The sequence below is a fragment of the Chanodichthys erythropterus genome, chromosome 19, assembly GCF_024489055.1.
Source record: "Chanodichthys erythropterus isolate Z2021 chromosome 19, ASM2448905v1, whole genome shotgun sequence".
Lineage (NCBI taxonomy): Eukaryota > Metazoa > Chordata > Actinopteri > Cypriniformes > Xenocyprididae > Chanodichthys > Chanodichthys erythropterus.
In genome coordinates, this window is record NC_090239.1 from 31,718,502 (window position 1) to 31,732,024 (window position 13,523).

Sequence of the window (13,523 nt, forward strand, 5' to 3'; positions counted from 1 at the left end):
TATAGTTTATACAGCATTAGTTGAGAGATTTTATTTATTTATTTATTTATTTTTTTTTTTTAAATAAATTTGCCATGTACTTTACCTTATAGGCCCCAAAATAATCAATATTGAATTGAAGGTAATCAAATTAAAATCAAATCGCAATTGCAAAATCGTGAAATTTGTGTCAATGCCCAGCCCTAGTGTCAATAATTTTTTACAATTTATTTTTTTTTTCTTCAAGCTAATGTTGTTTTTTCCATTTGTTTTCTCGTCAGAGTGCACCAAAATGCTTCGTTTACATGTTAAAATCACAAACATTTTCTTGGGAGGGACAATGCCCCCAGACCCCCCTACAACTATTTAGATACGCTAAACCGAGTCTTTCCGAAAAAAGCGGCGTGCCTGCCGTCAGTGTCGTGGGCGGAGCTAAAGAGTCACGAGCGTGCGCAGCTTTTGTGTAGAGATTGCATGCTAGCTGCGACATCATTATAATACAAAGGGAAGAAAAAACGTTTGTGTTGTTTACATTTTATGCACTTGTGTATCGATTGCCAACAAAACACATCTGAGGAAGCTGAAAAAGGTAATATTTCCATCACAACCAAAAAACACACTCTTTTGGTGACAGGAGCTGTCTCATTTTCATTGTTAGGTGTAAAATACTGTAATTTCTTTCTTACGTTGCAATCTAACGTGTATTTTTCTTAAATGAGACTGCCTCAATGATGTATGCAGCCTTCAAAGGGTGCAGCCCCTGAACTGGGACACGGCATTGTGGAAAAAACTCTTGGCTTCCGCATCCCGAACGAAACGCGTTGATGGACGTGCTCTTGCTTTTGCTTTGGGTGATGTGTGTGCGCAAGCTTATCAGTGCCTAAACAAGGAATTCTGCTCTCTTTTGACGTCATACAGGCCATACTCGAAAAAAACTCTCAGAAACTGGAAGTAGTGTATTTGACACAGAAATACTCCATCATATGTCCAACTCGTGTTTTGAAACTTTGGCCATGTTTAGCATGAGAATGCAACTCTTTAACAATGTAAATAAGTCAAAATGCATGAAATAGCATTACACCCCCCCCTTTAAAAATGCATTTAGTTGTTGACAACTGTGAAGTGAAACACTGTGATACTAAAACGGTTTAAAAACATTAACCTTCTTTAATTTTGTTCCTGAAATTGCCGTCTGACAAACACAGACACATAAACATTTAAAGAAGAGAAGGTATTCAAAGATAATAGTCATCCTTTAATGGCCCACAATTCTTTTTCAAATATTGTCAAGTCTGAGATTTTAGTGTAAATCTAAAAATAAAGAAAGCTGAATACAGAAACAAAATTTCATGATGCCTTGCTGATGTATACATAAGGACGAAATACAATGTCTGTTCCAAAACCTAGTGAGCTGCCTCTTCTATATAGGCATAACTTACTATATACTGTAGGCAGCTGCCTTCTAAGGTAGTGTTATAACTGCCATGTAACCTCATACGTGACCAAATCAGAAAACATAGGCAGCAACTCTGCACGCAATACAAATGGGAAGCTCACAACTGATTTCAGTTGTTATCATATTGCTAAGCTATCAATTCTCAAAGGATGAAACAACACACAACCTACATTTTTCTTGTTCGAGAAGCCATTTGACTTGGAAATACGTCACAATATGGAAGAAAATAGTCACAACTTCCAATTCATGATGACTTTAAAGACGTTTTCTTTCATTTTTGCGTGAGCTATCCCTTTAACATCTGAGAGGAAGCGTTTTAGATACGTATTGCAGATTAAACCAGATGAAAATGCACTCATAAAAAAGACATCGCCATAATGTATGTGTACCATTAGGGTAAGCATAAAAATACATTCCACAAGCAAATATTGTGTAAAACAGTTCTTTTTAATTACACTGAATTATTTTAGTAGATACTTTTCAGTAATGAATAAAACAAGATTATTTATAATTGACATTTACTTGATTCATCCACCATCTTGAATGGAATCATCCTGCTCAGAACAAAATCTGCCAGCTTACTAGGTTTTGGAACAGAGAAATTATATACATTTCAGATTGTCAGTGAACTACCCAGCACTAAATTCTCAAATCTATTTACAAAAGGCTCATTCTATCATGGTATATTGATGAATAAACAGATAATGACTTCATATATGGGAAAAAGTGAGAAAAGACATTTCTTGGTCTAAGCTGAGAACAAGATTGGATGATGGGTTGGGTTTGAAAGTGTTCACTATGATTTCTAGAAAGAGTGTGGCTCCAGACACACACTCAGTAAAAGTCTGAGAACCAGCTCATGGGCGAGCATGAGGGAGGTCAAGGGTCAATCTCCTCTGGAATGATTGTGAGGATGACGTCTTCATTGCCGCGTCGTACCACCGCTCTCAGACTCTCGTCTCTCTTGATGGCCGTGCTGACGTCACTGGCTGACGTGATCCTCTGCCCGTTAATGCTGATTATGACATCGCTCTCCTTCAGACCGCCACTAGAAAACAAACAAGAAGAGGTTAAAATTAATCCTAATTGTACTAACTGTACTTTTATTGGCTTCACATTATTGGATTCCCATTACAAACCAGTATTAGGTTTTGTTACACTGTTTAAAAGAAGTGTTTTAGAATCATTTTTTAATTGCCAATAATTCTACCTGGATTTACTCAGCTATATATTCAAATTATACACAGTACATTGAGTATTAATCTGAATTTTGAAGGGTATGCGAATTTGTATGGTGATAATTGCCCTGGTACTTGTTGTGAAAATATGATTTCTTGAAAGTTCTGCAGTAACCTCAAATTTAATGGTATATTTTAGTTTGTCTTAGTTCTTCTTTTTAATCCCAAAATGTACCATTTCATGAGAATGGCATTTACACACTGTTTGAAATGGATCTTGTTGAATTTGATATACATTTAACTGATCATGCTCTATTCATGGTAATCTTCTGTAAATTCTCTAGCCACAAATTGTAACTGTGCATTTATAGCAAAATCCCAAATACTGCTGCATTCAACTCATTTTGCTCTAAACGGGCTACCCACAATGACAGGAAGTGGCAGGAATCATCTCATTTATGCTAAATTTGTGTGGAATCATATGGCTGCTTGTGAGTGAATGTTCACCCACACACAATGAAATTCCAAAAGTTAATTTTAGTTAAAAAAAAAACTTTGTCTAAGGCAAATAAAAAAAGAGAAAAGACTGCTGCCGCAGCATGATTATGACATTGGGTACACATTTTGCACATGTTTTAGAAAGCCCAAAACTAATATTGGGCTTATATAACTATAACTCAGTAATATGTATTTAAATATGAAACTATTGGACATCATAAAATTGCCAAAATTTCTTATAGTGATCTGATTTGTATGGAAGCTTGTTTCCGCCACGGAATAACAATTTTGCGGGAAAAATTGCGGGATATAAATTTACAATTCTGTGAAAATATCAGAATTGCGAGTTTATCTCTGACTTTTTCTTGCAGTTCCGAGTTTATATCTCACAATTTTGACAGTTTTTCTCAAAATTGTCAGATAAAAACAAGCAATTCTTTGTCCCCCTCACATTTGCGAGTTTATTTCTCACACTTCTGACATTTTTTCCTCAGAATAGAAATATAAACGTGCAATTCAGAAAAAAAAAAAGGTCAGCTTACAATTTTTTCTCGCAATTGCAAGTATATCTCACAATTTTGACATTTTTCAGAATCTTTCAGAATTTTTCACAATTGTGAGAAAAACAGAAGTCAGAATTATGTGATCAAATATGGAATCCCAAGTCTGCCAAAATTAAAAATAAATAAATAAACAAATAAATAAATAAATAAATAAATAAATAAATAAATAAATAAATGTGGAAATAAATAAAAATCTAAAGGAATAAATGTATAAATAAATAAAAGAAAAAACAATAAATGTAGAAAAAAAGGTAACACTTTATTTTACAGTGCTGTAGTTACACGTTACTATAGTAATAACAGTAAATTATGCATAATTACAAGTAACTAACCCTAAACCTAACCCTGACACTAATTGTAACTCTATAGTAAGTACATGTAGTTAATTAATAATACTCAGTACTTATTTGAGTAATTATAATGTAACTACGGCACTGTAAAATAAAGTGTAACCAAAATATAATATATATACATAAATAAGGAAATAAATGTATAAATAATTATCTATTTATTTTTTTTATTTATTTTTTTGCTTTTATATGTATATTTATTTATTTTTTTATACTTTTTACATTTCTTTGTATATTTATGTATGTATTTATTTATTTTTTAATTTTGGCAGACTTGGGATTCCATAATAAAACATTGTAATTACCTCTTTTATTTTTAATTCAAATAAGCTTTCATAGGTTTGATTGTCCACATTAATTAACTTTGTTTTTTTTACTAATTGTAAAACTGATCAAATCCCTCCAATCACCTGACTTCATTCTTTCATGTGGCTAACTAGTACGATGGGCTACTTACACTTCAGCTGGTGTTTTCGGGATAACTTCAATGACGTACGCTCCAGAGGTGACATCTGGGAAATCATTCTGTCTCTCCTTCAGCTCCTTAGCAAGTCTATGAGTGACAGATTCATAGGTCAATGTAAAAGATTCATAAATGTCATGTTTGCTAGTATCCAGCTTTTGCTATGTGTATGTATAATGGATAATACAATTTGAAATGATTAATTTAGATGGCTGATTTAATTCATTAAAATGTTCCTCTAGAAACACACAACAGTATTCAGAAAGCACATGCACTGCATTTGTGACTCACATTGGGGTTAATGTCATCATTCTGACACCGATATACTTCTTTTTTGTGGCTGTTTTTCCTGAAAACAAATATTTATTGATTAATACTATGAATCTGAATCACATTTAGGAGTTGGTTAAATAGATCAAATGTTTTTGAATTAGCACATTTTAGTCTATTATTTTGCTCCTGACCTTTAGCCTGTCTATCATGAGACTCAGCCAAGAACTGTCGGATCTTGTCAGAAGGAATAGCGAAGGATATTCCTGCTGTCACCTTCAGCGTGTTGATTCCTATCACTTCACCATCCTACAGAAACACACACAAGAGTGAAGACACAAATGTAAATGTGAACTCACACAAACACACCACACATCTGCATGCACAGATGTCTTCCTGTCACAATGTGATGCTTCCGACATTGATCATTATGAATGCACGCATGTGTTTATGGTCACGGCTGACTTTCTGCCAACAACATATGTTTCCAGGCTCATAAAGACATGCTATAAACATTATCGACTGTGTAAACTTGGTCCTTTCTGCATTCTGCCATTCCTGTTAATTCGCTATCACGCAAGACTCAAGCTTGATTCATTATTTACATATGAGGAGGACATAATAACAAAGTAAAAATCTTACCAGGTTCACCAGGGGCCCTCCTGAATTACCATACTGAAACACAGAAAGAGTTTGGGTTTAAGAAAAGTGTATGATTATTTTTTACTCTATATAGTAAAGAGCTCTTTGCCACTGATGGGTCATGTTTATATATTTAAATCATGACAAATCTAGAAGTAGTTTTGACATCTTAATGAATGTGGCAATGTTAATGTATTTGGTCTTGGTGGACTAGATCTGTTATGTTGCTGATGATTATTGCTGGTGCTGCTGCTGCAGCGCAAGTATGTACTTGCTACTGCTAATAGACAAACAGACACACTGTGTATTACTATAAATAAGACATAAAAAAATTGAATGGTCCATGTCTTTGTCCTTGTCATCCTGGGGAATTGTAAAGGAGGGGCAGTGTTCTGGATGGGTCCAGGTAAGGGGGCAGGGTCTGGCGGACCGTGGGTATGGTGACTCAGTCCATATACCGGTGTGAGAATCTCTCCATGCTCCCTTTCTTGGATGGAGGACACTGGTGTGCATGCACGATAGTTCACCCAAAAATGAAAATTTGATGTTTATCTGCTTACCCCCAGTGCATCCAAGATGTAGGTGACTTTTTTTCTTCAGTCGAACGCAAATTATGATTTTTAACTGCAACCGCTGCCGTCTGTCAGTCAAATAATAGCAGTAGATGGGAACTTCAACTATAACAGTAAATAAAACTTGCTTAGACAAATCAAAATTAAAACCTGCGGCTCGTGACGGCACATTGATGTCCTAAGACACTAAACGATCGGTTTGTGCGAGAAACCGAACATTATTTATATATTTTTTTACCTCTAATACACCACTATGTCCAACTTCGTTCAGCTTCCTGTTAGTGAGGTCAAAAAACGCGTTCTGATGACGGAAGTGATGTCTCTCCCATATACTTCAATGAGCGCGAGACATCACTTCCGTTGTCAGAGCGCAATCAGACCTCACTAGCCGGAAGCTGAACAGGTTGGACATAGTGGTGTATTAGAGGTAAAAAAATATATAAATACTGTTCGGTTTCTCGCACAAACCGATCGTTTCGTGTCTTAGGACATCAATGTGCCGTCACGAGCCGCAGGGTTTAATTTGGATTTGTCTATGGAAGTTTTTTCGACTCTTATTGTTCAAGTTCCCAATCACTTCTATTATTTGACTGACAGACGGCAGCGGTTGCAGTTAAAAATCATAATTTGCATTCGGCTGAAGAAAAAAAGTCATCTACATCTTGGATGCCCTGGGGGAAAGCAGATAAACATCAAATTTTCATTTTTGGGTGAACTATCCCTTTAACAGTGGTGGTGAGGCTTCATTCGAATCAGGTGTGCCTCATCATGCGCCACCTGCTCACACCTACCTTTGTCAGAAACCTGGTGAAGGGCGGCGACTTACGGGATGGGGTGGCGCTGATAAGGGGGAGGCAGCCGTTCTGTCACAACATACATAAATCTCATAGCAGATCTAGGCAGGTGGAGCTGGGGGAGGTGGAGGATTTCAGAGGAACTCTGATAGGACACTACAGGACTAGTTTACGTGAACACTGAACCAGACTATTGAAATGTTGAGCAAGCAAACTCATTGGCTGCAGAATAAGCAGAGGCCAATCAGCTTGTGCCATGTCGCAATGGAGTGATTGCTTGCAGATTTCATTTTAAGACCTGTCTGCGCCATCAAGAGTTACATGACTGAGCTAGTAGGTATTTCAATCATGACAACTCACAAAGTAGTTTTGGCATGCTAATGAATATGTAAATGTTAATGTATTTGAATTTGGTGGACTAGATATGATTCGCATGCTGTTGCTGCAAAGCAAGTAGATTTGCTACTGCCAATAGATACACAGACATGCCTGTCAGCATACAGCAGTATTTAAGTCATTGTCTAATTAAAATGTTTCATGTCATTGACCCACTTAGCCAACAAAGACCGTTTATGTAATGTATGATAAAATGTAGTGTTTGAGCTCACATTGATGATGGCATCTGTCTGAATGTAGTCCATGTCAGAGTTACGCAGACCCAGCTCTTTGCCGCCTCTCTGGGTGGTGCTGACGATGCCTGTGGTCACTGTGTTCTGAAGGGAGAACGGACTGCCAATAGCAACCACAAACTCGCCTGGTCTCAGATCAGCTGATCTGCCCAACAACAGCACTGGGAGTTTCATCTGCAAAATGAAATAAAATACAGCATGAGGCTTTGACACCATTATCCTCCGCTATCTTCGATCCTTGAATTCAAGTTATAGACAGAATTATGATAAGGCCTATAGATTTTCTGTAAAAGCAAGTATGCCCCATGAAAATAAGTTTTTCAGTATATTATTATTGAGGTATTTGCTCAAATAAATAAAATTATAAAAAATTAAATAACATTCAAATATTTTAGCAATCGTTAATTAATATAATTTATTATAATTATATATATATATATATATATATATATATATACACACAGTGGGTACGGAAAGTATTCAGACCCCCTTAAATTTTTCACTCTTTGTTATATATATCTACACCTTCATTTGAGTCCAGCTGTGTTTGATTATACTGATTGGACTTGATTAGGAAAGCCACACACCTGTCTACATAAGACCTTACAGCTCACAGTGCATGTCAGATCCAATGAGAATCATGAGGTCAAAGGAACTGCCTGAAGAGCTCAGAGACAGAATTGTGGCAAGGCACAGATCTGGCCAAGGTTACAAAAAAATTTCTGCTGCACTTAAGTTTCCTAAGAACACAGTGGCCTCCATAATCCTTAAATGGAAGACGTTTGGGACGACCAGCACCCTTCCTAGAGCTGGCCGTCCGGCCAAACTGAGCTATCGGGGGAGAAGAGCCTTGGTGAGAGAGGTAAAGAAGAACCCAAAGATCACTGTGGCTGAGCTCCAGAGATGCAGTCGGGAGATGGGAGAAAGTTGTAGAAAGTCAACCATCACTGCAGCCCTCCACCAGTCAGGGCTTTATGGCAGAGTGGCCCGACGGAAGCCTCTCCTCAGTGCAAGACACATGAAAGCCCGCATGGAGTTTGCTAAAAAAAACACCTGAAGATTCTCTGGTCTGATGAGACCAAGATAGAACTTTTTGGCCTTAATTCTAAGCAGTATGTCTGAAGAAAACCAGGCACTGCTCATCACCTGTCCAATACAGTCCCAACAGTGAAGCATGGTGGTGGCAGCATCATGCAGTGGGGGTGTTTTTCAGCTGCAGGGACAGGACGACTGGTTGCAATCGAGGGAAAGATGAATGCGGCCAAGTACAGGGATATCCTGGATGAAAACCTCCTCCATAGTGCTCAGGACCTCAGACTGGGCCCAAGGTTTACCTTCCAACAAGACAATGACCCTAAGCACACAGCTAAAATAACGAAGGAGTGGCTCCACAACAACTCCGTGATTGTTCTTGAATGGCCCAGCCAGATCCCTGACTAAAACCCAATTGAGCATCTCTGGAGAAACTTAAAATGGCTGTCCACCAATGTTTACCATCCAACCTGACAGAACTGGAGAGGATCTGCAAGGAGGAATGGCAGAGGATCCCCAAATCCAGGTGTGAAAAACTTGTTGCATCTTTCCCAAAAAGACTCATGGCTGTATTAGATCAAAAGGGTGCTTCTACTAAATACTGAGCAAAGGGTCTGAATACTTAATTACGGACCATGTGATATTTCAGTTTTTCTTTTTTAATAAATCTGCAAAAATGTCAACAATTCTGTGTTTTTCTGTCAATATGGGGTGCTGTGTGTACATTAATGAGGAAAAAAAATGAACTTAAATGATTTTAGCAAATGGCTGCAATATAACAAAGAGTGAAAAATTTAAGGGGGTCTGATAACTTTCCGTACCCACCGTAATATATATATGCTAATATAATATATATATACCCATGTTTTGGGTAAATATGGACAAACCTAACTGTTGGTTTAAATTTTTAAACCCAGTGGTTGGGTTTGTCCATATTTGACCCAGCACTGCAGTTGTAGGATTGTGAAGGAATTTTTTAAAAAAGCATAATTGGGGCACTTTAATATTTAGGCTTTCATTTGATTCTTTATTGCTTCTTGTTTTACCTACTTATTGCTTGTGTGTTTGGGTTACCAAAGTCTTTGTATGGCCAGCTGAGCTGACCCTAAGGCAGTAAAACACACCCATAATGCTTTCATCACTATACAAAGCTGGTATGGGGTTCTTCTGGTCAGTAGTTGTTTTACACCAAACATAAAGCCTGACATTGTGGCTAAACAGCTCCTTTATCTCTACGTGCTGAATTTGATGGGATGTCTTGCCCTGTATGGTGCTTTGAAATGTTCAGATGATCTTGCAGATAATGAAAGGCCTCAAAGAGCCACATGAGGAAGCCACACACCTCAGCTGCTTAGACTAAAGCAGACCACAGCTTTCTGATGTTTACATGAGGATGTGTCCTCCATGTTACTCCCTACTTAAGTTCTAATCATTTGCATGTCTTTTTATGCACCCAATTCCAGTTTTAGGTCTTTGATGACATTGGCTGTGTCAGCTGAATGCGGCTGTCTTATTGTCTCGTTACTAACCCAGGCTCATTGCCTGTGTCGACATTTCTGCAAAATGATATTAAGTTGCTTCTTGCACGTTTTGCGATGAATGCTAAAAGCATGTTCAGTTTTATCTGAAACAAGGGTGCATTTTACAAAAGCATCGTTAGCCAACTATGGTCTCAAGTTCTGTCGTTACCACACATACCAAGGATTTGGCATTTCCCAAAACCATAGTTCCATCGGACATTCTCAAACAAACAGCATTGCAAACTTACATGGTTGGAACAGCTTTCAAGCTGTTTTTAGTTTCTAGTTAAATTACGTTGACTTAAATAAATTGTGCTTTTGGACACAATAAGCAAGCTAACTTGCAGTACATTCTATTCTATATAGCCACATACTGCATGTTAGCGTGATAAAAAAATTACTAAATCAACTAATAATATGACATGAATCAATTAATTAACAGAAGTTTTTACTATCTGCGCATGATGTCATTAATGGCAGTCCTATATTGTTCAACCTACGCGGTTCAAGTGACAGAGGTGCGACCACATTACTGCGATTTCGGGAAACATTTGTGACTAGTAAGTTAGTTGAGATGCATCGTACTATGGTGGTTAAGCAGCGAGTTACATCATTGTATGGGAAACACACTCCTGAACCTGAATCCGACTGTTGTATTACATTGGTTGTTGTCGATATAGTGGCCGTCCGTTCAGTGAGTCGCACAAACACGTTGTACTACCTACAATAAACCCTATTTGAGGTCATAACATAGTATTGTACCATATGAAATAAACCAACAATCTGTCCTTGTAATCCTAATTTGTATGAAAAAAACTAAAAGTTGTTGGTGTGTTACTGCCTCTAATGTTAATTTCAGCTGGAAACTGCAGTGAATTGTATGTGTGTATGTACATTTTTGTAGTTTTGCAGAAATGTAGGTAGAAAATGGACATTTGTGAATCCATTTACTTCTTTCAACTATTCCATCAGATACCATTTTTCCACTATCCACCACATTGTGGTACTGTATATCATATAGACAGCCAAGAATACATTGTCTCTATACATAAACATATAATTCAGATGCTTTGATGCCTTTCTACCTCCACATATTGTGTGTATTTTTGTAGATTTCAGACATGGCCTTGATAAAGTTTCACAGCTCTGTTTATTCAGCTGTTATGTTGTTATATTATAACAGTTGTTATATTATAATACATGACTACTGCTGAAACAAACTAGCCAAAATCTTATCCTTGGTTCTGTCAGTGAACAGTTTTTTTTTTTTTTTTTTTTTTGATGAACACTAGAAATAAGCAAATAACTGCAGCTATAGCTCATTAGTTTTTTTTTTGTTTTTTTTTTGTGCGTGTGTGGAGTTGTGTGGAATCCTGCTTATGCATCAGACGTTCGGTTGTTTGGAAAAAAATAATAAATCAAAGTGCAATCAATGCCTGTGGTGGCCACAGCTGTATGGCTGATACCATTCTGAGTCAGATTAGAGCCTCCCTTTTCACTCTTGAGATTTCAACACCATTCCCCTTCTGGCCACAGGAAGAGAGGAAATGAAGATAAAAGTTTAGTGAGAAAGTGAAAAGGCTGCTTATGTCATCAAGCTGGCCTTGAACGGAAATATATCTGTTGAAAGAACCGACTACAAACTCTTTTTTTTTTTTTTTTTGTAATCTGAAATAATAAAAAAAGAATACAAATTAATGAATTCCTGTATTTAAAATAAAAAAAGATCTCATCATTCTGTGCACAGTCTGTGTGCGCACTTGTGTGTTTGTTATGGTATGTACAGCTGTCTGCTTGTAGTCTAAGGATAATTCCAGATGCTACAATAGAAATGATGGTATTCTTATTAAGGGGAGAATTTCAGAAAAAGCTGCAATGACATTTGGCACACATGTTATCGGTGTGCTAAGTCAAGCATTACTATTACTGTTGCTTAATAAGTTGAGCACAAAAATTTACATACCCCTTGCAGAGTATGCAAAAATGTTAATCATTTTAACAAAATAAGAAGGATCTTGAAAATTGTGTTATTTTTTTTTATTTAGTACTGTCCTGAATAAGATATTTCACATAACAGATGTTTACATATACTGTAGTCCACAAGACTAAATAATAGCTGAATTTATAAAAAATTACCCAGTACAAAAGTTTACATACCCTTCTTAAAGTGCCCCTATGAAAATTACCTTTCATGTAGTGTGCTCTAAGTGAATTAAAACATCCTGCAAAGTTTTAAATCTGAAAGTGCAGTGTAAATAAAGTTATTGTCTCTCAAATGTCTCAAGAGTCGACTCTGAGTCAATTAAACGAGTTGTTTGTAAAACGAATCCCAAGCCGTTTTGTTGTGACGTCAAAACGAAACATTAGCACATTGCCCGTCCACTTATTGCGCACGCAGACACCAGGGAAAACTTAAAACTACTCAAATACTGCCAATACAGGAAAAATCAGTTGTTAAAGTTCATCTTTACAATGATACCACAGAAGTAGAGCCCTAACCTTGTGCTGAGTTCCCGTCATTTTACTGACGACTGCTTCTTCAACCTAAATGCGTTCAATGAGGGATTCGCAAGCCGGTTGTTATTGAAGGATGGGTCAGTACCCAGTTTATTTGGACCAGCTACTTCCTCCTCCGAATTACAACCTGTAAGTATGATTAATAATTGTTGCTGTTATGTTCTCTTTAGCATGCACAATACATATTTAGTTGTGTGTGTTGTGTCCACAGTAAAATCCCCAGTGTTAAATCAACTCTGTTCAGAGTACATATGGTCCCTCTCTAAATAGTGTTAACGTAACACTGAAGCAGAGTTAAAGTTAATGAGATAATTAAGCAATTAATAATGCTGTGACTGAAGTCAGTTGCAGTTCTTGTGTTTCTCTTTTCTTCAGTGATTCTGCTTGTTAACATCAGGTGTTCATCACTAATGCACAATCATAACTTAATTAATTGTTTAATTATCTCGTTGACTTTAACTCTGCTTCAGTGTTATTTTAACACTATTTAGAGAAGGACCATATGTACTCTGAAGAGTTGATTTAACTCTGGGGATTTTACTCTATGTCCTGCAAATTCTTTGATCTTCCAGCATCTTCTGCATATTTGAACCCTTGCCAACAATGACTGTATGATCAATCTTTTCACATTGAGGACAACTGAGGGACTCAAACAAAACTATTAAAAAAATCTGCAAACATTCACTGATGGTCCAGAAGGAAACACAATGTATTAAGAGTCGAGGGGTCAAATATGCATAAGATGCTGGAAAACTGAAGAATTTGCAGGACCTGGAGGATTTTTCTGAAGAACAGAGCTCAGAAAACCCCTTGCTCACAAATGCAAATATTGCATAAGCATGCCACGGCAAGCCAGACTAAAAACCTACCCATCTTACCTTGTATGGCTGATGTCTGTAAACAAGTCAGATTCTGCTGGGTTTTGAATTTAAGATGTTGATAATATTGTTGTAATTGTAATTATCTGTTAGTTCTCTATCAAAAGACAATAGTGTCAAGTTGTTACATCTTTGTCTTGATGCATTTCTTTCCTAAATGTGTCATAGATAGCAGTTTAGCC

The 13,523-nt window shown here is 36.9% G+C and overlaps 1 protein-coding gene across 1 annotated transcript in view; it reads right to left on the bottom strand.

Annotated features, from left to right (window-relative positions):
- Nucleotides 1–1,142: 1,142 nt before the first annotated feature.
- The window catches only part of htra1b (HtrA serine peptidase 1b), a 71,779-nt gene continuing 59,398 nt past the window's right edge, over nt 1,143–13,523 (bottom strand). Inside the window, exons 4-9 of the mRNA XM_067368914.1 lie at nt 7,374–7,568; nt 5,400–5,432; nt 4,952–5,066; nt 4,779–4,836; nt 4,482–4,577; nt 1,143–2,483 (exon numbers count right to left, since the gene is read on the bottom strand). Coding sequence (XP_067225015.1) covers nt 2,315–2,483; nt 4,482–4,577; nt 4,779–4,836; nt 4,952–5,066; nt 5,400–5,432; nt 7,374–7,568 — 666 coding nt within the window. The 3' untranslated portion in view covers nt 1,143–2,314. The remainder of the gene's footprint in view (nt 2,484–4,481; nt 4,578–4,778; nt 4,837–4,951; nt 5,067–5,399; nt 5,433–7,373; nt 7,569–13,523) is intronic.